Source organism: Cutaneotrichosporon oleaginosum, assembly GCF_008065305.1.
Source record: "Cutaneotrichosporon oleaginosum strain ATCC 20508 chromosome Unknown ATCC20508_contig08, whole genome shotgun sequence".
Taxonomy (NCBI): Eukaryota; Fungi; Basidiomycota; class Tremellomycetes; order Trichosporonales; family Trichosporonaceae; genus Cutaneotrichosporon; species Cutaneotrichosporon oleaginosum.
In genome coordinates, this window is record NW_027072177.1 from 63,074 (window position 1) to 87,280 (window position 24,207).

The 24,207-nt window shown below is 60.9% G+C and overlaps 9 protein-coding genes across 9 annotated transcripts; 5 read left to right on the forward strand and 4 right to left on the reverse strand.

The window, feature by feature from the left end:
• Positions 1 to 4,986: 4,986 nt before the first annotated feature.
• COLE_07620 (uncharacterized protein) lies at positions 4,987 to 6,042 on the forward strand (the record flags this gene model as incomplete). The annotated part of the gene is made up of 5 exons (XM_018420935.2): positions 4,987 to 5,103; positions 5,158 to 5,348; positions 5,396 to 5,557; positions 5,595 to 5,888; positions 5,931 to 6,042. The coding sequence occupies 5 exons, from the start codon at positions 4,987 to 4,989 to the stop codon at positions 6,040 to 6,042; spliced, it is 876 nt and encodes a 291-aa protein (XP_018277090.1).
• Positions 6,043 to 6,105: 63 nt separating this feature from the next.
• On the reverse strand, positions 6,106 to 8,674 carry COLE_07621 (uncharacterized protein; the record flags this gene model as incomplete). Its single annotated transcript, XM_018423816.2, has 6 exons — positions 6,106 to 6,426; positions 6,461 to 6,679; positions 6,730 to 7,575; positions 7,608 to 8,224; positions 8,257 to 8,553; positions 8,614 to 8,674. 6 exons carry the CDS (start codon positions 8,672 to 8,674, stop codon positions 6,106 to 6,108), a joined length of 2,361 nt encoding a protein of 786 aa, XP_018277091.1.
• A 192-nt stretch (positions 8,675 to 8,866) lies between these two features.
• Positions 8,867 to 9,624, forward strand: COLE_07622 (uncharacterized protein; the record flags this gene model as incomplete). The annotated part of the gene is made up of 4 exons (XM_018426207.2): positions 8,867 to 8,915; positions 8,948 to 8,962; positions 8,997 to 9,310; positions 9,415 to 9,624. 4 exons carry the CDS (start codon positions 8,867 to 8,869, stop codon positions 9,622 to 9,624), a joined length of 588 nt encoding a protein of 195 aa, XP_018277092.1.
• Positions 9,625 to 11,318: 1,694 nt separating this feature from the next.
• On the reverse strand, positions 11,319 to 12,505 carry COLE_07623 (uncharacterized protein; the record flags this gene model as incomplete). The annotated part of the gene is made up of 4 exons (XM_018420936.2): positions 11,319 to 11,817; positions 11,916 to 12,136; positions 12,179 to 12,273; positions 12,307 to 12,505. 4 exons carry the CDS (start codon positions 12,503 to 12,505, stop codon positions 11,319 to 11,321), a joined length of 1,014 nt encoding a protein of 337 aa, XP_018277094.1.
• Positions 12,506 to 12,704: 199 nt separating this feature from the next.
• On the forward strand, positions 12,705 to 14,121 carry COLE_07624 (uncharacterized protein; the record flags this gene model as incomplete). Its single annotated transcript, XM_018423818.2, has 4 exons — positions 12,705 to 13,047; positions 13,096 to 13,421; positions 13,454 to 14,063; positions 14,099 to 14,121. 4 exons carry the CDS (start codon positions 12,705 to 12,707, stop codon positions 14,119 to 14,121), a joined length of 1,302 nt encoding a protein of 433 aa, XP_018277095.1.
• An 85-nt stretch (positions 14,122 to 14,206) lies between these two features.
• On the reverse strand, positions 14,207 to 15,223 carry COLE_07625 (uncharacterized protein; the record flags this gene model as incomplete). Its single annotated transcript, XM_065626559.1, has 5 exons — positions 14,207 to 14,615; positions 14,655 to 14,761; positions 14,797 to 14,957; positions 15,015 to 15,068; positions 15,103 to 15,223. 5 exons carry the CDS (start codon positions 15,221 to 15,223, stop codon positions 14,207 to 14,209), a joined length of 852 nt encoding a protein of 283 aa, XP_065482122.1.
• Positions 15,224 to 15,383: 160 nt separating this feature from the next.
• COLE_07626 (uncharacterized protein) lies at positions 15,384 to 18,746 on the reverse strand (the record flags this gene model as incomplete). Its single annotated transcript, XM_018423819.2, has 8 exons — positions 15,384 to 16,004; positions 16,041 to 16,219; positions 16,255 to 16,597; positions 16,635 to 17,144; positions 17,185 to 17,700; positions 17,736 to 18,170; positions 18,354 to 18,401; positions 18,438 to 18,746. 8 exons carry the CDS (start codon positions 18,744 to 18,746, stop codon positions 15,384 to 15,386), a joined length of 2,961 nt encoding a protein of 986 aa, XP_018277097.1.
• A 325-nt stretch (positions 18,747 to 19,071) lies between these two features.
• Positions 19,072 to 19,251, forward strand: COLE_07627 (uncharacterized protein; the record flags this gene model as incomplete). The annotated part of the gene is made up of 1 exon (XM_018423820.2): positions 19,072 to 19,251. One exon carries the CDS (start codon positions 19,072 to 19,074, stop codon positions 19,249 to 19,251), a length of 180 nt encoding a protein of 59 aa, XP_018277098.1.
• A 509-nt stretch (positions 19,252 to 19,760) lies between these two features.
• COLE_07628 (uncharacterized protein) lies at positions 19,761 to 22,903 on the forward strand (the record flags this gene model as incomplete). The annotated part of the gene is made up of 3 exons (XM_018426859.1): positions 19,761 to 20,178; positions 20,211 to 20,365; positions 20,957 to 22,903. The coding sequence occupies 3 exons, from the start codon at positions 19,761 to 19,763 to the stop codon at positions 22,901 to 22,903; spliced, it is 2,520 nt and encodes an 839-aa protein (XP_018277099.1).
• Between the last annotated feature and the right edge of the window lie 1,304 nt (positions 22,904 to 24,207).

The window sequence follows — 24,207 nt, forward strand, 5'->3', positions numbered from 1 at the left end:
GGCGACAGTCGTCTCAACACCTCACACAACAGTTCTGCATGCATAGATACCCATCTTCCTGACATCTCCCCGACATCTCCCCGACATCTCGTGACTGCTAACGAAGATACCCTTCTGACTGACTTCTCATCGGTTCAAACGGCGTACTGATAGCAGCCACCATAAACATTCACATCCTTCGCCCAATCTGCCACACCCTGCGTCCTCGTCGTTGCATTCGTAGCATTCTACTCGTACAGTCTAATACTTACTCCCCTCGCGCCTGCTGTGCACGCTTCATGAGCGCCGCCGCAAGGTCCAGCTGGCCGCCCGCTGCGCCGGGCTGCTTGACCTGACCTGGAGTCGGACCTCCGCTCGGCGCGGACGCCTTGAATGCGCCGGGCACGGGCGGGCGACCTCCACCACCGAGGCCAGTTGGCTTAGCTCCCGGCTTGGGCGGAACCATGGGCTTGGGCTTCGTCGCGGGAGGCGGACCTCTGCCGCCCAGGCCGCTGGATGGGCGAGACCCACCTGGTGTGCTCGATGGCGACCCGCCGCTGGATCGGTTAGGCGGTGATCCACCATTGGCAGCCGCTCGACCACTCAGCATAGCCGCCAGCGCGTCGGCTGCCACCGAGCCACGCGCCGCTTGCTTCGCTGTGGGCGCTGCTAGACTCGAGGCCGCAGCGGCTGGAGCAGGAGGGGGAGCCTGTCGCCTTGGCGCGGGAGGAGGTGCGGGAGGAGCAGCAGGCTGCTCGATAAGCTTGAGATAGTTGCTCGGCGCCCATCCTTCCTTCCCGCCCTTGACCACCATCCACCACCCGTTGTCGTCCTTCTGTTTCACCTCGACCTCGTCACCCTTCGTCAGATTCATTTCGCCCTCCTGGCCCGCAAAGTTGTACAGGGCACGGTAAAGCTCCTTCGGCGGCGCGGCCGGCGCAGCGGGAGGAGGAGGCGGTGGGGGCGGGGGTGGAGCACGGCCGCCACCAGTCGGAGGAGAAGGCGCCTTCGGAGCACCGAACGCGCCCGGTGCCTTCGGCGCTCCAAACGCACCGGGGGCTTTGGGAGCGCCGAACGCAGTCGGAGCCTTAGGGGCGGGCGGTGCGGCTGGCGCTGGCTTGGCAGTAGCAGGAGCCGCCGCAATGCCAGCGATGACTGGCGGCGCAGATGGCTTGGATGCCCCGGGAAGAGCACGCGCCTGCGGGCGATTCTGCGAGCGACCAGCCATGGCCGCTGGCGCTGCCTTGGTTGCCTTCTTGGCCTTTGGTTTGCGCGGCGGCATGGGGTTGGACACGCTGTTGGGAGCCTCGCCAGGACCAACAGTGATGGTATGCGACTTGTACACCGGCTCGCCCTGCCCCTTGACTGCCTTGATCTGCGCCTTCTTACCCTTCTTCTTCGAGTACTCGATGACGGGGCCGATATTGACAGGTATGCCGCCACCAACCTCTGTAAGAATAACACAAGTCATTTCCGTTTTCAGAGGGCAGGTGAGCACAGGGTCACCCTCCTCGCCGCCAGGCGGAAGGTTGAGGATAATAAAGTCGTCGCGCAGGTTCGTCATCGAGATACCCTTGATCGTGATGAGAGGAATCTTGCGCTCAAGCATCGTCGAGACTTGACCGTCCTTGGACATGGTGACAACAATGTAGAACGCCTTATCCGTGATGATGAGGAAGCGTGGGCTGAGCTTCGACGAGCGGCCCAGCTTGGATACGAGAATCTCTCCGCGCGAGCTGAACGAAACTGTCTCGGCGCCTGAAATACCTGCCGCGTTGCGCAACATCTCGCCCTGCGGCGAACGGCCGCCAACGTCGAGGTAGTCGCCCATGAACTTGCGCATGCCAAGTAGCGAAAAGCGGCGCCGCTCCTTGCGCCCAGCGAGCACCTGGTGGCCATAGTCGCGCTTCTCCGCGTAAACGAGATTCTCTTTCTGACTCCGCCAGAAGCGCTGGATCTTGGTCGCAGCCTCGTGCTTGCGGCGCACGTACGCTCGCCAAGCGCGCTGGATGCGCCGTGCCATGGTGTGCCAATAGCGGTCACGCTCTCCTTCGAGGTAGAACAGTGTCTCGGGGTTCTTGATGAACGCCTTGGTCACGCCCATCTGCCACTCATCCTTGGCAATGCGCGCATCCGTAAGAATTCGCTCACAGCCCGATCTTGCGTCGCCCTCCCAGATGTAATCTCCAGCGTACGATGTCGCAGGCGACAAGAGGTAGAAACGCTCTACCATCTTCTGGAACTCGGCACGGTACGCAAATCCTGCACGACGGACGCGGATGTTCTCTTGCAGACCCAGGTACTTGATCTGGTGCAGAATCGCCTTGTCATCGTACTCGGTCGGCGAGCGGTTCTGATTCGGCTTGATCGTACGGATGTAGTGGGGCTGGCACTGCATCAAGTTCGTGACGAGCTCGTTGGCTGATTGCTTGGGGTCAGCCGGCTGCTCTGTGAATCGACACCCACCTTGATCTTATCACCAGCGGTTGGCGGACGGCGCTTCGAGTCCTGGTCGACCTTGTCGGGGAAAAGAGTGTGGAGGAAGGGGTCGCCGCTGCGCTCGATAAGCTCAAGGATGTCCTTGCCGAGCTGGTCCTTGTTCTTGTCCGTCATCCCCGCGACGTTGTACAACACGTCGCCAGCGTAATGTTTGATGAGGAACTTGTTGCCGCGCGACTCAAAGTTCGGGTTGGATGAGAGCATGTTGGAACGCTGAATGAACGAGTTGTCCGCTGCCGCTGGGTCCGCGTGCGCAGTCGCCGTCGCGTCATTCAGAGTCGCGAAGATACCAGCCGGACGCTTGCCCTCAATCAATTCGCACACCACAGCGTTGTCGAAGACTGCGTGAGCTCCACATGGCCCGGTCAGACTTACACTTGATGGGCGTCCACTTGATCTGCTCGCGAACATACTCCTCCTGCTCAGCTTTGAGCGTCAACTCGATGAAGATCTGTTGGAGCTTCTCGTTGACGTAGTTGATGCACAGCTGCTCGAAGCTATTGTCCTGGAAGATTTCGAAGCCGTAAATGTCAAGAACGCCAATAACGTAGGAGTGAGCAGTCTTGGGCTTCATAGAAACGTTGACGCGGCCCACGATCCACTCAAACAGGTTGTTGTACAGCGCCTTCGCGAGCGCGTCACGTCCAGCGTTGGCCTGCGCCACATTCTGGGGCACCTCGTATACAGAGCCTGCGGTTAGCGTGCCATACGGGCGTGACTCACCTCGGCGACCTCCACGCTGCGTCTCCATGATACGCGTAAGAAGCACCTTCTGCACGGCTGGCCCGTCGACATTCATCAGGTAGGCAGCGAAATCCGTGACACCAGGATCGGCGATGCGCGCGTTTCCATCATCGCCCTCAACGAACTCGCAGTTGCCGAGCCAGAGAATAGTTGCGAGCACGCGGAAGATGGATGTCTGCTCGTCCTTGGACAAGCCGATAATATCCATCGCGCGCACTGTCTCGGAGAAGTCTTTGCTGTCGTCGATGCTCGCAACATTCAGACATTTGCTGTTGGCTGTGTATGCATATGCCTCTGGGCCCTGCAAGCCAAAGTCGTCTGGGGCGTTAGGTCAACTTCCTCAACCTCACTCACTCCTCATGTCCTGGGGCGCCGCCTTGGTAAGCTGATAGAAGATATGGAAGTCACGCTCATTCTTGATCTGGCCCACGACGCGGTTCTGGGGTCAGTTTGCTCTATTCTGTGGTTTTAGGAGCGTATACCTTTTCCAAGAGGTAGTTTGTGATCTGTGCGCCGACCGGCTGTCCCAAGCTGTCAAACATAATCTCGAGGTACTTCCCGTGACGACTGGAATTGTCGTTGCGCAGCGTCTTTGCACACCCAAATGATTCGAGAAGGGGGTTCGTGGCGAGGACCATCTCCTTGATGCCCTCGATACCGCCGCTCGAGCCGTCACTCGTTCCACTAACGGCGGCAATGTACTGCATGATGCGCTTGGCCGCCTCCGTCTTACCTGCGCCAGACTCGCCCGAGATGATAACACACTGATTTTCCTTCTCGGTTGTCATGCGGTAGTAAGCTGACTCGGCGATGGCGAACACATGAGGTGGCATCTCGAGACGGTTCTTGCCGCGGTACGACTGCAGCGTCTCATCGGTGTAGATGCCCAAATCTACGCATCAGCATTGTCCGAACGCCTCGGACCCCAAAATCGCAACCGGGCGGTGTGCTGCGGATGAGGCGATGCTTACCGCGGAAGGGATTGACGGAAATGAGGACGTGGGCAATGTAGGTCTGTTGTCAGGTCATGCAATGACTTCAAGACGCACGTAGATCTCCTGGTTATGGAATCGGGCCTTGAGGTTGTCATTGATGGCCTCGTTGGTGATCGTGCTGAGCAGAGTCATATCCTGCACACCAGCCGACTTCTTCTTCCTGAAGCCCTCGGACCAATCGGCCTGGCGTGAGCATGGCGAGAGCTCCTGATGAGCTTACCTTTGCGACCTTTTGTGGCTTCTGAACGCCGCTGCTGGCCAGAAGGCCGCCGACCTTTTTGCCCCTCTTGCCGATAGCCTGGAGTGTGAGCGTTGGGCGTTTGAGATGTCCGAGCGCTGCGTACCATGGTGGAGAGGCGGGCGGCGGGAGAGAGTGGTTGAGAGTGAGGCAGCTGTTGGGGAAGAGACTAGTTTTAGGTCAAGAAAAAAGAGGATGTGAAGAGAGATGATGGAGAGTAAAGAGGGAGATGAGAAAGCGGAACGGAGGAGAGAGAGAGAGAGATCGAGGACGAGGAAGGCGTCGTCGTCATCGATGGTGACTGTGGCTGGGCTCGAGATTGTGGTTGGCCCCATACACACGGAACCAAATCACCCACCTCAACGACACTCACCCGTTCCTCGTACTCCGGTCACTCGACCTCTCTCTCTCCTCGCTCTCGCTCTCGCTCTCCTCATCCACTTCTTTGTTCCATTGCTAACTCGTCTCTACCACTCCGCTGCACCGATCTTGCCCACCGTGAGAGGCATAAACTCCCCAAATCCCCACGCCATGGTCTCCGCACAGCGGCAGCCAGACTATGGCATCCGCGAGGTTTGGGCCGACAACCTCGAGGCCGAGTTCCAGCAACTGCGCGTCGCCGTCGATCAGTACCCCTACATCTCCATGGTGCGTTGCATTCTCTGCGTTGGGCCTGCCTCCTCTTGTTGTGACTGACCTCAGGACACCGAGTTCCCAGGCATTGTCGCGCGCCCCATCGGCAGTTTCAAGACCGGCTCTGACTACCACTACCAGACGATGCGGTGTAATGTCGACATGCTCAAGATCATCCAGCTCGGCGTGACGCTCAGCGATGAGAATGGGCACTCGCCCGAAGGCTACACGTGGCAGTTCAACTTCCAGTTCAATCTGACGTGCGTTGCGCTCCTCGCGTCCTCGCCGATCACCAATCTGACCCCAGGGACGACATGTACGCGCCAGAGAGCATCGAGCTGCTCAAGAACTCGGGCATCGACTTTAAGCGCAACGAGGAGGACGGCATCGACGTCGAGTACTTCGGCGAGCTCCTCGTGACCTCGGGTCTTGTGTTGTTCCCCAACGTCAAATGGGTTTCCTTCCACTCGTGAGCTCCGGGGTAAGCGCGCAATCGCTAACAGCAGCGGGTACGACTTCGGCTACCTCCTGCGCATTCTCACGTGTGAACCATTGCCCGCGACGGAGAACGACTTCTTCAAGATGCTCTTTGTGTGGTTCCCCTGCATTTATGACATCAAGCACGTAGTTAGATCAGTCAAGACGCTCCGCGGCGGCCTGCAGGAGATCGCCGAGAGCCTCGGCGTGCAGCGCATAGGGCCTCAGCACCAGGCTGGGTCCGACTCGCTCCTCACCGCCTCCGTCTTCTTCAGGATACGCACAAACTTCTTCAACAATGTGCTGGACGACTCTTATTACAAGTAAGCTGAGCCCCTCGTGGAAGGTAAGGTAGCTGACAGCAGGAACTATCTGTATGGCTTCAGCTCTGGGCGCACACGGCCACCAGGCGAGACCCAGAAGCCACCTTCACCCACGCCGCAGGCCCAGCTTCTCGGGGGCGAGAAGCCCTACTAGTACTGTAATTGTTTGTACGCGATATAGATACCCGGCCACACCATGCATGGCCATAGACTATGACTACATGTACCCGTCGCGCTTGCCGAACGTCGAGACGAAACGCCGGAAATCGCCAAACGCCTTGGGCGTATCTGCGCGACTCCCATCTGGGGAGTAGTCGGTGCTGCTCCGCGACAGGAGGGACGGGAGCACGCTGCCCGTCCCGAGGTTCTGTATCGCGGGCGACTGAGGCGCATGCTGCGCCCGCTCGTTCCCGGGATCCATGTCCAGACCAGTGAGGAACGATGTGTCTGCCAAGTCGTCCTTGGTGCCCGTCACTGAGAGGAAGATGTCAACGAGCTTCTGCTGGTCTGCGCGAGCTGTGCCCTTGAGGTCGAGGATCTGGGGTGAGCTGTGCGCACGCTCTGCAGCGTACCTTCTGGAAGTTTGTGAACGACCGGTCCCCGATAAGGAGGCAGTAGTTCTGCACGAAGCCCTCGGGCGGGTCGTCGGGCGCGAGGATGACCTTGAGCATCGTTTCGAGCTGCCCCGTGTTCTTGGTGACATATTTTGTGTATCCGTTGCTCGAGTTTTCAGGGTGTGGTTCTGGGAGGTCCAGAAGACACGCCTTGACGGCCTGCACATCGAGAAGGATCTGGTGTCAGCTGCGGCGCGGGCAAAGTACCGGACGCCACGGCCACTCACTTGCTCGGCGCCAATCTTCTTGAGCGGCCTGCTCTTGATGACGGCCTGGGTGAAGCGCGCGATGACCAACCCTACAGCCTTGTCGGCGAAGTTGCGGATGTACTTTTTGCTCTCGATGCGAGTGCGCACGCACTCGGCGACCTCCTTGATGCTGCCCACCAGATCGACAATGTACGCGGAACGCCCAGACACGTTCTCAAGATCGCGCCACGGCGTCTTGAGGATTGCTGCAAACGCGGGATCGCACGCCGTCTCGAGTTCACGCAGCATCGTGGCAATGCACTGAGCCTTGGTGGCAGTGAAGGCGTCGCGTTCGTCGGAGAACCCGATCGACTCGCGCAATTCATCCTTGACCTTGTCCTTCAAGCGGTCCTCGAGCTGCATCGAGGTGTTGGCGCAGTACTCGGCCGTGTTGAGCACCATGCACGCAGTCTTGACATCGGCCAGACTTGACCGACCTTCCAGTGAGCGTCGGATCGCGGGCTCCCTCTTCAGCGCCGCGAGGAGGACTTCATCGTTGTAGATCTTGAGCCATTTCGCAAAAATACGTGCGAGTTTGGCCACCGGTTCGCCATTAGTGTACTTGCTGCACTGTTCCAACGTCTGCCCGTAGAAGTAGAACAGCTCGGTTGACGATGGCAGAATCGTTGGACCAGCATTCTCTGTCTCCTGCAGCGTTCCCTCGAGGCTGCTACGCGAACGCGCGCCACGGTACTGCGACATCATCTCTGCCAGTGCTTTGTCCTGCGCGTCCACGTATGTCCCGAAATGTGAGTCAAAGATGGACGAGATGGTCCATTTCGTATTTGAGGACGAGTTCAACCCTCCAGCCGTGACGTCTTGGAACTGTCGTCAGCAAGCACTCACGGCAAACCCACAGGAATGTTGAAGCGGCGCGCAAACGCAGCCTCAAAGTCGAGCGTCGCTTGCAACGCATCCAGGAAGACATTGACGTCTCCCACCCCGCGCCCAAGGACATTGGCGAGGTCCACTCGCGTTTGCTCGGCAAAGCTCGCCACGAGCAAACGCGTCACCTCCCAGCCGGCAGGGAAGAGCGCAGCATTCTCGTCGTCGTGATGCTTGAGCACGCGGCGGAACCACGCATATCGGCGAGGGACGTTATCCAATTGCCCAGCCTCGTCGGTACTCCGGAAGATCCGGCGGTACTCGGCAAGCTGGAGGGTGATGTAGCGCTCGATAATATGCTTGCGGTAGTCACCGCCCAGCACGTCGACGACCAGCGCCGCCTCCGTCACGACGCGCAGGTCGGGCGGGTGGTTTGGGTCGTTACGGAAGAATGTCTCCATCTCGGTATTGACCATCTCCTGAACGGTGCGGCGGTCCGCCTCGGCGGCGCGGAAGACATCGGCGACCTCAGAAATGGTAGTCAGTGGCTTGAGTGGCTCGAAGAGTTGCACCACTGCCGAAAGTGAGCTAGCCATGTCGCGATATCGCTTGGTAGGGATCAGCTCCTTCAGCTGCCGATGTGCGTGTTCTGCCGTCAGCGCGGGTACCGACGACGCGCACTTAGCATGCTCCACCGTTCGAGCGTCTGCATCGTCCGCGTAAGGTTGCGCTTGGCGACATCGAGCCGCTGCACGTCCTGCGTAATGCTCTTGACGATGGCCTCAGCCTCGGCCGCCTTCTCCCGGATCGCGTTGATCTGCTGCATGAGGTGCGCAATCTGCTTCTGGATGACGCCCATACGCGCGGGATCCTGGTCACGCCGCAACTCGCCCTTCAACCGCGCAACCTCTTCTCGCACGTCGAGGATCTCGAGCTCGAGGCGCGCGTGGATCTGCTGGTGTCGGGACAGCGCCGTGGCTGGGGTCAGCTGTGGGTAGTGGGCGGCGCGCATCCCCTCGTTGCTCCGGTCAAACACACAATCTGAGAAGTCGGTGGTGAGGCGGGCCATGGCAGCCGCGGGCGCGTCGGCCGTTGCCATGCTTGCTAACGGTTGTTGTTGTTGCAGATGAGGAGGATGAGAGATGGACGTGGATGTCGCGGAACCATTTCGGTGCTGCAGGGGCCCCGGCGCGATGCCATCAGTCGCGTCGCGCAATCCATGTCTTCCTTCTCCGTTCTCTCATCTCTCATCAACTCATCGACTCCATCTCCTTCTTCTCAGCCGCGCGCCATGGGCGCCTTCGACCCCGTCATCACCTTTGAGAAGGGGACGTATGTCGGTGAGCGTTCCACGAGGCTGGGCTGACGGCAGAAACCGACACGGGAAGTGAGCTTTCGCTGGGTTCCCGAGCTGACGGCAGACAAGGTGTCGCGCAAAGCAACAATTCTCGGTGCGCAGAACATTGTGTTGGCCGGCAAGAGTATCATCCAGACGCGAGCGATTGTGCGAGGCGACCTGCGACGTAGCCAGGCAGGCTCGTATGTCGTCCTTTCCATGGGTCGCTACTGCCTCCTCGGCGAAGGCGCGGTCCTGCGCCCGCCCGGTAAGATCTACAAGGGCGCGTTCACGTTTTATCCCGTTCGCATCATGGACTACGTGCACATTGGAGCGGACTGCATCGTCGAAGCCGCGAGCATCGGGAGCTGCATTGAGATCGGGGCCAGGAGCATCATCGTGAGTGAGGGCCGCCTTGGGGGTCTGGCTGTGAGCCAAGCGGGTCGAGGGAAGGGGGCGAGCAGCGGGAAGGGGAGGGACAGAGGAGCAGCGCTGATGTCCAGGGCAAGTTCGCCGTCATCAAAGACTGCGCGCGCATCCTACCCGACTCGGTGGTTGCGGACGGAACAGTCATCCCCTCGCTGACCGTCTGGGGCGGTAACCCAGCCAAGCTCGTAGGCACACTGCCCGAGACGTTCCAGGAGACGATAGAGGAGAAGTGCAAGAGCTACTACCGAAACTTCCGCGCGGCCGAGCCAGAGCGCCGGCGGTAGGGATCTTGCGCGCACGGCGGTGTGAGAAGGCAGCTGAGGCATGAGGCAACGGCACGGACATGACGGCGACGAGTGACGGGTGCCGCTATATCCGGCATATCAATACCATGTATGTATTATTGCATCTCATCCCCTGCGGACAAGATCGCCCACTCCCTCGACCCAGCTGTGGGCCGCCCACGAATAATCCAAACCGTTTGCAAGCTCCCGGGCCGCCCAACTGTACATCTCTACTATCTCAACCTTCAATCTCCACTCTCCCCCTCCTATGCCCGCTTCAAGTCCTGCATCTCCACCCCGCGCCGCTCCACCTCGCCGCGCGTGCGCTTCCGCACCCGCTTCGCACGCATATACGTGCGCAACAGGCACATCCACCCGGCCATGACACCGACAGGGGGCACAAGCCAGCAAAGCCTCCACCACCAGCCGCTGCTTCCGCCCTGCTGTGCGCGCCACTTGGCGACAGCACGGTCGACCTGCGCCTCGAGGTCCGCGCGCGTCCCGCTATTGTCAATGACAGTTGTTGCGTATACCAGTTTGTCCGCGACTGGCATCTGAGCGCGCATACGGTCCTGCGCCTGCGACTCGGTGAGCGGCGCGTTGCCGGGCAGCGGCGGCCGATCGAGGAGACGGCGCAGCTGGAGCTTTTCGGATCTGAATGAGCGCTGTCCCACACATGCGAAGTAATGTTGAGAATGCGCTGGACCTGGCGATGGGCACAGGTGATAGAGGACGCCAAGCTACTCACACGAAGACAACCATGACCTCCCCGACCCACTTCCACAAACTCGCTTCCACGAGCAGGGGCACGTCGAGGACAACACACCACTCGCCACGGAGCCAGGCGCGCAGCACGCTCATGAACATCATGCGGCGCACGGCGGGGTGGATGACGCCGTTGAGGAATGTGCGCTCGTTTGGATCGCGGAAAATGATGTCGCCGAGCGCTGAGCGGTTGAGCGTCCCGTCGGCGTTGAGAATACGGTCCGCGCCGAAATGCGCCACGACCTTCTTGAAGCCAGGGCTGCCTGGCGCGATCGCGTCGCGTGCCAGAATGTCAGCGTCGATGATGGGCAGCTGGTGACGCGTGGCGAGGAGGCTGGAGACTGTGCTCTTGCCTGTGGCTATTCCTCCGGTGAGGCCGACGACTGTGAGTGGTTAGAGTGCATAGCATTGCGGCGCGGCGTACCCAGCATGGTGGCGATGAGTTGTGGTGATGTGGGTTGTCGTTGAGAGATGAAGCGAGGAGCAGATGGATCAGCGGTCGGCAAGTGGGCAGCCGGGCAAGAGGCTCGCATCAGATTCCGTTCCACCTCAGGGTTCTCGAAGCATAATGGCAATAGACTGCACTTCCGGGGTCACAGTGTGATTGTGACTACTATGTCTGAACACTCAAGGCTGCGTTCTACTCGCAAAGTAGCGGGAGCGCGAGGCCTGAGGTAGTGCGGACACTAGGAGGCCGGGATGCAGCCGTGAATAACATCGATGTCCGTACAATCAGCGACTAGATCTTCGATCGATGTCCGTACAATCAGCGACTAGATCTTCGAACGGCCGCCGCTCTCTTCTATTGTACTTTCCGTCCGCGAAGCTGGACCTGGGACTTGGGACGATAGGAAGGGAACACGCGCGGCCACCTGCCGAGTCTGGTCGGCCACCAGGTCTTACGCCGCCGCAAACAACTGCCGCATCACCTACAGATCCCAGAAGAAGTCAGTGAGGTCCTGCAGCCCATCGCCCTCCTCGCACTCCTCCGTGAGAGGCTTGGCCCCACCGAGACCGGTCACACCCCACTCGACATCGACGCCCTCGACGTCGTCCCAGTTCCACGCACCCGGCCCACCCCAGACGAGAGCCTCCTCGTCCTCGGTGTTCTCGGCCACCGGCTCCGCCGAGCCAAACATGCGCGCAAACCAGCTACGCTGCGTGGCCACGCGTCCCATTCCCTCGATGCGGCCGCCGGACGCCGATCGCGCCGACTTGAGCCGGTCCATCTCGCGGGTCAGGACTGAGCGCACGCGCTCCTCGGCCGTCTGCCTGGTCTGGGGAGCGAGATCGGGTGGCGAGAGGGTTGAGGGCTCGCGCGACAGCTGGTCGGCCTTGTGAGCCAGGATTAGGAGGCGGAGAGGCGTGGCGTTGAAGCCGCGGCGAGAAGCGGTGCCAGCCATTGCAGTAATGAGGGGCGGAAGTTGTCTGCGGTCAGCCACTGGTGTTTTACGGGCAGGAGCTGTAGATCGAGGACGACAGCGTAGGCCCGGGTGATCGCTTCGATGATCCTCGAGCACACTCACTCGGCAATCGACGCAGCGTTGCGCACAACACCAGTCACATCCACGACAAACACGACTGCGTCCGCATCGGCCACAGCGGCAGACACCTCGTCGCGCAGCCGCGCATGTCCAGCCATGTCAACAAGTCGGACTGTCTTGACGCGTCCGCCGGCGTGGAGCGCGACGCTCGCGGTCGAAGGGATCGTGGACGTGTGGGTAGCAGGCGCCTCGTCCTGCGCGAGCTGGAGTTAGCCAGGCCTGGCTCTCAGCAACGGCCGACTCACCTTGGTGAAGATGGCTGTCTTGCCCGCATCCGTCGGACCGACGAGAAGGGCCTTGGGCACGCCTGCGCGGCGGTTCTTCTTGCTTGCAGGGAAGACTACATTAGCCGTGCTCGCTCTCGTTATCGTACATGCAAAGAAGAGGAGCGCAATGAAGGCGCCGATCAACGCCGCGCAGACCATTGGGTCGGTGAGGAACTCCTTGGCAGGCGCAAAGCTGGGATGGTTCAGGAGACGCTGGACCGCCTCGTGGCGCCGCGCCTTGGCGAGTGCCATCTCGGCACGGGCGCGCAGCGTGTCGGCGACAAACTGGGGGTCGGGTTCTGCCATGGTGTTTTGATATGGAGAGATAAGGAGAGTGGATGGAAGATGAAAGACGGAAGCCGGAAGACGCACGTTGGTGCGGATCGCGGTTATTTCAAGCATTCCATCGCCGAGTCACGTGGCGCCAATTCATACAGTCCATGGCCGGCCGAGGAGGACGCGTCAAGGCGACGCAGTCTTTGCTTTTCTCAACTCTCCCACCTTGATGCCCGTAACAACATATGTTGCGCTGGGCGCACTCGTACTCTATGCCGTCGTCTGGGTCATCTGTCTGAACGGTCTACGGGTTGCTCGTGCGCGCTATGGCAAGAAACTCGCCCCATCCCGCCTCGCCGCTCTGCCGGCAAGCAGCGTGCCCGGGGTCAGCGTGATCCGGCCACTGTGCGGCCTCGACACGAACATGTACTCGACGCTCGAGAGTGTCATGCGCCTCAACTATCCCAACTACGAGGTGATCTTTGCTCTGCAAGACCCCAAGGACGAGGCGCTGCCCGTCGTGCACATGGTCATGGCCCGGCACCCGCACATTTCCGCACGGGTCGTGATCAGTGAGTCGGCGGGCGGCTGTGCCACAGGCATCGGTCAGCTCACACCAGACTCAAACAAGGTCGGCGTCAACCCGAAAGTCAACAATCTCATGGAACCGTTCGCGCAGGCGTCGCACGACATTCTGTGGGTGTTGGACGCGACGGTGGCGGTCGCGCCTGACGCACTCGGGCGCATGGTTGACGCGTTTCTCGGCCGCCGGGGCGACGAAGAGAGCGCGCCGCTTATCGCCGACGGAGAGAGACCGCCGCCGTCGCGCGGGATGGTCGGACTCGTACACCAGGTCCCCACCGCCGTCGTCTACCACGCGACATGGGGCAGCCTCATCGAACAGGCGTACCTGAACACGACCCACGCCAAGATGTACCTGAGCATTGTGCGTGTGTCCTCGCGCACAGCTGACGCCAGAACAACGTCGCGATCGAGTCGTGCGTCGTCGGCAAGAGTTGCATGTATTCTCGCGCCAACATCAACGCGCTCTCGTCGCCGGCGCCCTCCCTGGCCTCGCAGAACGTGCACGGCCTCGCGGGCTTTGGGCCTTTCATGGCTGAGGATAACATGATTGCCCTGTCGATATGGCACGAGCTGGGCCTCAAGCACGCCATGACGGGCGACGTCGCGACTGACTTTCTCGGTGCCCTCTCCGTGAAAGACTATTTCATGCGACGGGCGCGCTGGATCCGCGTGCGCAAGATGATGACGCTCCCCGCTACCTCGATGGAGCCGTTCACCGAGAGCATCCTCGCCAGTCTGTATGGCGCGTGGGCCGTGCACCACCTCTTTGGTGTGTCGCGGCTGCTGTTCTGGGTGCTCAGTATGGGCGCATGGCTAGCGACCGACCTCGCGGTCAGGAGGGCGCTGGCGACCAATGTGAGGCACGTCGGCCCACCACAGCCTACGAGTCGGTTCTTGCTGGCCTGGGCGGCGCGGGAATGCCTTGCCCTCCCGATCTGGCTGTATGCCATGGCCGGGAGTCGGGTTGTATGGCGCGGCAAAGCGTATCGCGTCCTTGCCTCCGGTGAGCTAACCATCAGATGTGGTCGCTGACTTCAGGTGAGGCCAAGCGGCTCGACTAATCATATCTCCAGCATTTGCCTCCCAGTGTGTCCCCCCACCACCCACCCCCCACACCTTCTACCCATGTAGCATATGCATAGACACCTAGACGCGCGCAAGCAGCATCGCGACGGTGCCCAAGCTCCGCCGGATGTCCTGATAGTCGACGTCGTGGGTATCCTCGACCTCGCCCCACTGCTCGATCTGCGCGCGCACCTCGACGTGGGCGGCGTGCGCAGCCTCGTCAGCCGTAATACGGCCCTTGACGAACGCGAGCGCGGCGACAAAGCTCTTGGTGGCGTACACGGCGCGCTCGAACGCCGCGAGTTCCCACGCATCCATGCCTTCCAGCACGACGCGCAGCTTATCCCGCGCACCCTCGCTGTGCTCCGGCAGCCCGAAGCCCGTCGTCTGGCCCAGCGTCACGCCGTACGTGTCCTTGAGCCATGCGACCAGCGGGTCCCAGTGCTCCTTCTGCAGGCGCACGAGCGCCGACGGCGTCTCGCCGGGGAAGCTGGGGTCAGCGGTGCCGGAAGACGGCGTTAACACGCACCAGATCGTGTCCGTCTCGAGGTACTCCATGAGAGCGTCGATGACGCCCTCGCGCGTCGGCGAGCCAGGCGCGCCGAACCCGTCGACGGCGCGGGACGCGAGCGATGTCTGATGTCAGCTGATGAGACAGAGGCTTGACGCACCAGCGGCAGCGCATGCTGCTTCAGCACCTGGTCCTGGTTCTCCCACTCGTGTGCGATGAGCGCCGCGAGCAGCCGGCGGTCCTTGGGAAGCACAAGCTTGGTGCCCGCAGGCGACTTGAGCGGCCTGTGGTCGAGCGTGACGAGGAAGCCTGGCGTGAGCGCTGAATTGCAGGAGTGAGTAGACACAGCGCGCGCCACCCCACTCAACCCACCCTCAGGATCCTCCTTGACATGCGCGTGCTTCCAGAATCGCCGGAGCGTGTGCTCAGCGCCTGGCGTCAGCTCATGCCATCCTCGACGGCGTACGGTTGGTCTGGCTAAGGGCTGGGCCAGGACGCGCCTCAGCAGTGCGCACTGCGGACGTGCTGATAGCGCGAACAGGAGGGCGGGGGACGGCGCGGAGAGCGTGAAATGCGGGGCGGAACATGGTGGATGATGAGATGGACGTTTTCCTTCCCACCTCCACTTCAAAAGTCGGGAGGTGGAGGTCGTCCACGCCAGGGCAAACTTCGGTCACCCTCAGGCGGCTTTCTCAGAATCCGCTCCTTCAACACCCGTAATATGGATAGCATCGCATGCTTCTAAGTCTACTCGTCGTCGTCGTCATCACCATCGTCATCATCATCATCGTCGTCATCCTCATCCTCGCTGACGAATAACCCTTTGTCACGCATCACACCCTTGTCGCGTTTGCGCTTGCTGCTCAGCTCGTCGAGTAGAACGAGCAAGTCCTCGTGCTCCTTCTCCATCTCGGCACCCTTCGCCTTGGTCTCCTCCAGTTCAGTCTCAAGCTTCTTGACCTGCTCGCGAAGCTTGTTGAGTTCAGCCTCGGCTTTCTTGCCCTTGCCCTTGGGTGGGGGCTCGAGGATCTTCGGCTCTTTCTCTGCCTTGTCGGCGCGCTCCTTCTCCGCCTGGGCTGCCGCCTCCGCTTTGTCGGCCCGCTCAGCGGCCTTCGCAGCAATAGCCTTGGCCTCTTCCAACTCCTTTCGAAGCGCATCCAGCTCGGAAGTCACGCCCTCAAGCTGCGTCTTCGTTTCGGCATGGGCAGCAAGCTCCGCCATCTGCGAGGTCGCCTGTGCGCGGGCTGCCGAGAGATCAGAACGAAGAGTTTCTAGTTCAGTCGAGGACTGTGCGCTTGCTGCTCCATCGGCCGAGAGCTTGGCGAGCTCCTTGGAGAGAGCTTCAATCTCGGATGCGAGCTGGTCCTTCTTCACCGTCAGCTTACATAATCCCTAGGGACTAACCTCCTTGTTATGTTCCGACGCCTTGTGCGACAGCTGCGACTGGAGCTTGACAACCTCGTCAGTCTGCGCCTTGAGCTTTTGACGCAGCGACATGATGATGCCTGCTGTTTCACTGTCATCCGCAGAGGTCCGACTTCCGACGGCGTCGGGGTCCACTGCAATGGAGCGTTGGATAGTGTCTGCTGTCAGCCGTGTTTGCCGATCACCCGCTCACAGTAGTGGTTCTTCCAAAAGTCGACGAAAGCCCAGTCAAACCACAACTCTAGCCCTTCGTCCTGCTCCTCCGAGTCCTGCGACTGGTGCGCGGCAGTTGCATCCTCGCCCTCAGTGTCGAAAGCATCTGGCTGCACCGCGCGGAATCGTGGGTCCTCGCGCAGACGGGCCATCCGCGACACGAATTGGTCTGGGCCAATTCTCGAGTGGAGGATCGGGTGAAGGGTGGCACGCGTGACCTCTCCAGGCTCACGGTTGAACTCGTAACATATGCCGAGCAGGAAGGCGCACAGCCCCTGGATGAGCGGGTCAATGCCGGTGGGCTGGGTGATCGGGGTAATGAGCTGAGCAAGTCAGCCGAGAGCAGAGATTTAAACTCACCACCTGCAGGTTCGCGCTCTCGGAGAGGAACTCGGCGACCGACTTGGGCGAGTCCCAGAGCCAGGTCGACAGCAGTACCAGATAGCCGACCATTACGCGCGTCCACGTCTCATCCTCGACCGAGTTGTCACCGCGGCCTTCCTTGGTGGCTTTACTGGCCGCCTCGCCCTGGGCTTGCGCGGCCATCATGAGATTGCCGACGACAAGCTGGAGAAGCGAAACGTTATCGTCCTCCTCATCGTCGCCCCCGCCCGGGAATGAGATCTCACGGGCAAGCTTCTTAGCGTGCTCCGAGCTCCGTAGCAGGTGCGACATGAGAAGGCACGAAAAGAGCGGGCGGTAGGGGTCGAAAGGTGCCTCACTCGTGTGAAAGTCAAGAAGCCCGGACATGATGAGTGAGCCTGCGGACTGGGGAGTGTCAGGAAAGTTAGAGTTGACATTGTCCTCCGGCGGTGGCACCATGGACGAAATGATGCCTATCCTGGCGTCATCGTTGTTGTTGACGTAGCCCTGGAGATCAGCTGCTGCAGAAGAGTTTGGGAACGCTCACCTCGAACATGTTCACACCAGCAGCACGGCCGCGCAAGCCGCGTCCACCGGCACTCGGGTCGCCCTCGATAACAGCTGAAACAAGCGCAACGACTGCTGGCCGAGGAGGCAGTCGGACAAAGCCGCCGTTAGGGTGCTCCATGTCAGCATTGACTGGAACCAACGGCGCGAGCATCAGCGTCGACAGCAGCGCCTGGTTCGGTAGCGACGACAGCATGATAGGCGTGAGGGTGTTCAGAGCCTGGCATTTGAGACCATTCGGTGCGTTGGAGGCAAGGGACAGCTCGAGCAAACACCTCGTAACGCCGCTGCTCGCCATGGCAGACTGATTGGGGCCGCCGGGGCCACCGATAAGCATGCGAATCAAGCCGAGCACCAAGCCAGCGTTGAACAACTTCTGCTCGGGCCAATCCTGCAGCGCGAAGGTGTCCGGCGCCGGCTCGTCGGCCGCGAGCGAGTGAGGGAAGTGGAGAATAGGTGGGATGGAGGGGATGAACGAGAACTCGCGGAAGAGATTCTGTCATCAGTTCGCCGGGGCTCTGGGTAACTCACCTGATTGGAAACGTTAAAGCGTAAAAGGGTGCCGATGACAGTCAGTGCGTCTTGGACGACGATGCCGCCCTCGATGCCGTTTTCGGCCGCGATAATGTCAAGAATCTTCTCAAATGCCCCAGAGAAGGCAATGATCTTCTGCAGGTCGGCGTTGCCGGCAAGCATGACGGGAAGGAGCAGAAGAGCCTCATTGCGCAGCATCTCACCAGCGCCACCGCCCATGACGGCGCCCTGAGACCCCGGTGGCGGGGCCTTGGGGTCAAGCACGGTGAGCACGCCGTCGACGCCTGGTGGTGGTGCAGACAGGATATAGCTCTGGGCGAGGGGAGCTCGGGCGGTGAGGATCTGGGAAAGGAATTGCAGAGCGTAGAAGCGCGGGAAGAACGCGGGCGATGTCGAGAGCAACCCGATCACGGCGTGAAACGGCTCCGGGGTCTGGTGTCAACACTCTCTGCCGCGTCTCATTGAAGGTCGCGGATCTGACTCGGCCACCTTCCCTCCGTCCACGCAACCTATGCACGATGATGCAGTGAGGACCATACCGCGCGCGTCCGGTCGGTCCAAGCGCACCGGCATCTCGGTCGTTCCCCCTACGCTTCCTACAGACCGCTCACTCACCTCGAGAAACATGTCGATGTGCTTGAGACCCACGTCGTCCTTGGCGGGCTTGCTGTTAGCTTGAGTCTTGCCATACTTGCCAACCTTGTCCGGGACTTCACAGAGGCTCATAAGCGCCTCAAGCACGGCCTTGGCGATGTCAACATCGTACGGGGCATCGTGTTGCAGCACAGCAAGGAGAGATGGGAAAGCCTCCTGACCGACTTCGGCCTTCCAGTCGCGACTGAGGCCCTTGAGGCCAAGGACGGCGGTGCGACGATCATCGACCTGAGGTGAAGTCTGAATCTTATCAACGAGCTTGGAGATTGTATCGTTGGCGGTTTGGGGGGCGGCGCTGAGCTCTCCCCTCAGCGCTGTAACAGCGGAGGAGAAGCGCGAGCCGAAGAGGGACATTGCGCGAGAGTGGAGATGAGAAGGAGGGAGGATGGGAGGACGGTAAGGAAGATGGAGGCGGCGAGCGGAGGTTGAGCCGACATGAGCATGCCCTGGCACGTCACAACGAGCGCGTCCTGGGGATCCTGGGGAGCCTTGGTGGGACGGGATTAAACTCACGTGGTGGGCAGACGGAAGCAGATGAGAAGATGTGCGTTCGTTCGACACAGACACGAAGATTATTATTACACCGACTTTTGTTCTTCTCCAATTGTTTGTTCATTCCAGGTTGATAGAAGAAAGGAAAGCAGTGGCGTTGTGGCACTGATTGTGGCGCAGATCCGACATGGACGGATACCTCGAGGTGCTCACCACAGATCCCACACATCACCACATCGCCTTTCAACCCCTCGGATCCTCCTTGCCTCTGGTGCTCGAGTCCTCTGGCGCTCTGGCCCACGATGGTCCATGGCCCGTGGTACATGGCCCATGGCGCTACACGGCGCTACATGGCGCCCTTGGGTGACATGACTTTGTCGACGCCTCCCGCCTTCAAGCTCGTAGGAAGTTAGGAACGATCCACACACACGAGTGGCGTTGTAACCCTATTGTTGCTCACCACCAACACCTTTGTCACCGCTGTCGCTCCTCAAGCACCATGCACTAACCACTCACCCTCGCTCTCCCCTCCCCCTCCCCCCTCCTTGCATCTCATACCCGGCGGCGGCGGCAACCACACGCCCACACGCCCAGTCACATGCAACGCCACCCCAATGGAACCCCCGCTGACACACTCACTCACCCACCCAAGCCACGTCCCCCTCTCTTCCGCCTCAACCCGTCTCCACACTGACAATGGCCACTCACCTCTCACCCCTCCTCCTCATCTCCGAGCGACTCATTGCCTCTGCCATTGCCGCATCCATTGTCCTCTGAGCTCCGCTTCTATCGCCCCTTCTCTGCACACTTCTTCATCACCGCCCCCATCGCGTCCATCTTCATACTACTCCCACATTGCTAATCGCCCTCTCCACCATGCCCCCCACCCATCGACACTTCTCTGGACCACCCATTCTACCTCCCGTCCCAGAACTCGCTTTCGACATCCTCGACGGCTTCACCTTCCAGTTCGACTCTTTGAGCACTCCCCCGTCGGCAGCCTTTGACGCCTCTTCACCAAGAGTTCACTCCCCCCTACCCATCAGACTCATGTCGAGCCGCCTCATTCCTCAACCGCCACCCAACGCACTCGCAGACGTCCCGGAAGACCTCTCTGACACAGAAGAGGCCAACGAGGACATGGAGCTATCCACCACCCTCCCTTCATACTCAGAGTCGCCCTCCTCGCTCTCACGGGATGGCAACGGCTCTTCGATTCCTAACGGAGGGCCCTTAAGACCAACAGCACCTCTCAACATCCGCAAGAAACTGTCAGCGTCTCCACCAGGCGGGCGTGAGTGACCATGTGAAGCGCGCTTACACCAGTTTTCGCTTTGCGGATGCAGCACCGCACTACACTTCCTGACTGCCCCCGCACCCCCTCACCAGGTCATGACTACTGCTCCGTCGAGCGGCTAGACCCCATCCTTGCCGCCATCGTCAACGGTGACATGCGCGAGGGTGGCCTCCCAGAAGAGCTTGTAAGCGAACCGGGCGCGAGGGATCTCCCAAGCCGGCCTGCCATCAGCGTGCAAGACCACATCCCACCAGATGGGACCTCGCCCGGCTCCCAGCTGTCATTGCCGCCGGGCATCGAATGCACGTGCGGGAATTGTGAGCCAAACGCCTCATCTTCCACCCGCCGCGCGCTTCCACCCTTGTCCGACTCTTCTAGGTCAACACCCTCTCCTCAGCTTTCACCGCGCACGGGGCCCTCAGAACAGCCGCCGTCAGGGGGTGGTTCGTCTCCTGTGGGGGCAGCATCTCGCCCCCCGCCCGTGCCCGAGGACTCCAGTCATGATCGCCGTACGCCTGAGCAAGACCGCAGCGCTCCGTACATGCCGCCCAAACAAGAGTGGGGGTCACAAGCTACTTGGCGACAGCATGATGCAGCCCCAACTCCGTCACTATACGCGTCCAGCACAGCCTCCTCTATCCAGCCATCACTTGCAACTGGCTCCTCCCACCGCCCACTGCCGCCACGGCGACCACCACGGCCATTGGAGGGTCTGGCGATAACGAGCCTGGGGCCTTTGGAGCCCGCTGCGCCAGTACAGCCAGTACACCTGCAGACTCTGGAACGGACATACCCGCACTACGAGAAGAGCTATACGGCTTCGACGAAGGGGAGCGTGCACAGCCGCCGCCCGAGCGAGCCAGATACCGGGTCGCGGGGCGCGCTCAGGGATGCGTTCGCCGAAGGCACCAAGGCCTTCGTGACCACCCTAAACAAGCGACGAGAGGAGGACAGAAGACGCAGCGTCTACTCTCACAAACGCAACGCCGACAGCGAGACGTGGGCGCCGAGCGAGTTCGACATCCCCCCTCCAACGACGAACGCGAAGGCTGTGAGCCTGCTCGGCCACCATGACCGGCGGCACGACCGGCGCGGCTCGGACGCCGATGAGCTGCAGATCACGCCGGCGCCTCGACCCTTTCCCGGAGCGACGAGCAAGGCCGCCGCACTCTTGGGTATTGGCGTGGCGGAGCCACCGCCGGTCAAGCGATTCGGCAAGTTTGGCAGCCCAAAAGCGCCGCCAAACGCCCTGCACGCCATCCGCCGCACCCAGCCCACGGGGTGGAGTGGTGCTGGCGCCAGCGCGACGATAAAGAGAATGAGCCAGTATGCGTTCCAGATGATGGATGACGACATCGACTTGAGCGACGATCTCGAGACGCCAGCGCCAGTCCATCCCATTCCGCATGAGGAGGACGTGACGATCGCGCCTGGCCCCGGACAGAGCTTCACGCCCATGTCTGCGCGTTTGAGCGTGCACGGTGCGAGCCCGCGCGGAGCAAGTCCGCGCGGCGTAAGCCCGCTCAGCTCAAGTCCGCACAGCACGGGCTCCGCGATGCGCAACACCCCCTCCCCACTCGGCTCGGGACACCCGTTCGCTGCGATTCCCACCCGCGTCACACCCCAACCCCGTATCCGGCCGGAGGGCACGTCGCCCTCAAGCCTCAGCGCGAAATCCTCCCCACTGGTTCCGCACACGCCACTGAGCGCGTACTCGCACTCGTCGGGCGCGGCCTCGTCGTCGGATTCATCCCGCGCCCCGACAGCCCTGCAGCGGAAAAGCACGCTCAAAGCCCGCCCACCCCCAATCTCCGTCGAGCGCATTTCCCCCACGCGCGACTTTCCCCTCGTCGAGGTGCCTACGCCGCAAACCATACCTTCGTCCTCGACACCGACCACCGCTAGACCCGTCATCTCCCAAACGGAGGCGAACGAGCCGCCGAGATTCAAATCCCACATACTGGCCAAATACCGGCTCATCGAGCCGCCCATTGCGGTGGCCGACCAGCGAGACAGCACTTGCACGATGTCGACCACGGCAAGTGGGGCGACAGGCATGTCGTCTAATAGCGGCTGGTCAGACAACAGCGACACATACACCAGCCGGGAGAGCTATGCCGCCTCAGCGCGCGAGAGCGTCGCGGCCAGCCGCCACAGCCTGTACACGTCAGCGTCGACGGAGAGCTTTGGCTCTCACAATGCGCCACGGCGCTCAGGGGCGTCGGTCGCGCGCGTCGACTCGCTGCCGTCTGCCGCGGGGCGCGACGACAAATCTCTCACTGCGCGCTTACACAAACACGTGCGCACGACGTCCACGGCGTCCTCGGCGTCCTCAGCCTTCTCGGCGGTAAACAGCGCGACGGCGACGCTCAAAGCAGCGGCATTCACCCTCTCGGGACTGGCGGCACACATCGCGCCGGGCCTCACGACACCGGAACACGGCAAGAACCCGCACGAGATCCCCGCACACATGCGCATCTTTCCCGCGCCGGACGAGGCGCAGGTGCCGCAGACGCAGCCCAAGCCGCCGCCATGGCACAACTACAAGATCCGGTACGACAAGGACGGGCGCGAGATCCCGGACCTCACGCCGCGCCCGCTGCTCGCGGCCCCCGTCGAGGAGAGCTGGTTCGAGCCGTCCACCCCCGTCAGCCCCGGCGCGGACGAGTCCGCCCTGCATAGAGTTGGCACGCTCGTGCGCCGCGGATGGAGGCGCAAGTAGTTTGTATTCTAGTATATAGTGTGTGCATAGTGTAGCTAATAGAGCTGGGCGTGGCGCTTGATGGATACGCTGCGATGCTGACGACTCTGATTTATTCACTGATGCCGTGCTCTGACGCGGGGGTGGGAGTTGAAGATAAGGGTTACTTGCCGCCCGTGAGTAGTGACTTCGCCCGCATCGCTCCGACCGAACTCTTCATTGCACATTCTCGGGATCGCTCCGCCTGCAGTTCTCATTGTGCATCTTCGGGGTAATCGGGAGGAGCTCTCGAAATGACATTATCCATCTCCGATCCATGCTTCCTACGCGTGCTTCTTCCGTGAGTCTGTTGAAAAAGCTCGGGATTAAACGAAGGCAGCATGAATCGCACCCGCGACGCTCGAGGACCAGCCTGGACGCGGCTCGGCAACATTGCAATGCGAGAGCTTTCCTAACGGCGTAAAATCGCGGTTGATAGGGTTGGTCATGTTTCTTGACCCACTCACTTCCACTTTTGTGTACGGTTTAGCTTCAGTAGGAAGGTGTGCAGAAGCTAATTTTATTGGGACTAGCCGGGGCAATAATCGTACATGTGTAGCTCTTCGCCTTTGAATAGTCGCCTTCTCCCGATGTCCGATAGTTCGCTGTTCTGCTCTGCGCTGTTCCCGCTGTCTTTCCGGCTACCGAGCTCCGGGATGGACTTGAGTCTTTTGGATTTGTTAAAAGAGCACTTCAGGACCCCGTCCCTTCCCCCCCCCCCCCCCCCCCCCCCCCCCGGCCTTCCAAAATATTCTCCATTTCCTCTTCAACTTCCAACCTTTTTGTTTGGCAAAGCGGTCCCGTTTGCGTTGCCCACCCCCGCACACTCCGAGGTCACGAACGGCATTCAACATTCGGCTAAGGACTGTCATGCGTTCATGGAGCGCATGGCAGTCCTAGACCTGATGCAGAGTGCTGTAGATAGAGAGATGTACGCTTGACCGCGACATCGGGCGCAGCTTTGTTGCCACCAGTGTCGGTTGACGATATATCCGGCGAGACTGGTTGTTTTCTTGGGGCAGCTATTCCGAGCGCCGCGTTGTTCCGCCCAGCGCAGCGTTCTCTAGTGTCACGCAGCAGAGTATAACTGGGTTAACCCGCTCACCCGCACAGGTTTGAGGCATTTAGTTAGTTGGGTGGCAATTCGACGCGGATGCCTCAGCCGATGCAGCCGAGCAACGGCGGACTGTACATCCCGCCGAGGATGGTTGATGATGCAAGACGCTGGAGGCGGATGTGGCGGAAAATGGTCGCGTTGATTATTACTTAGGCCCAGTGGATCGCGT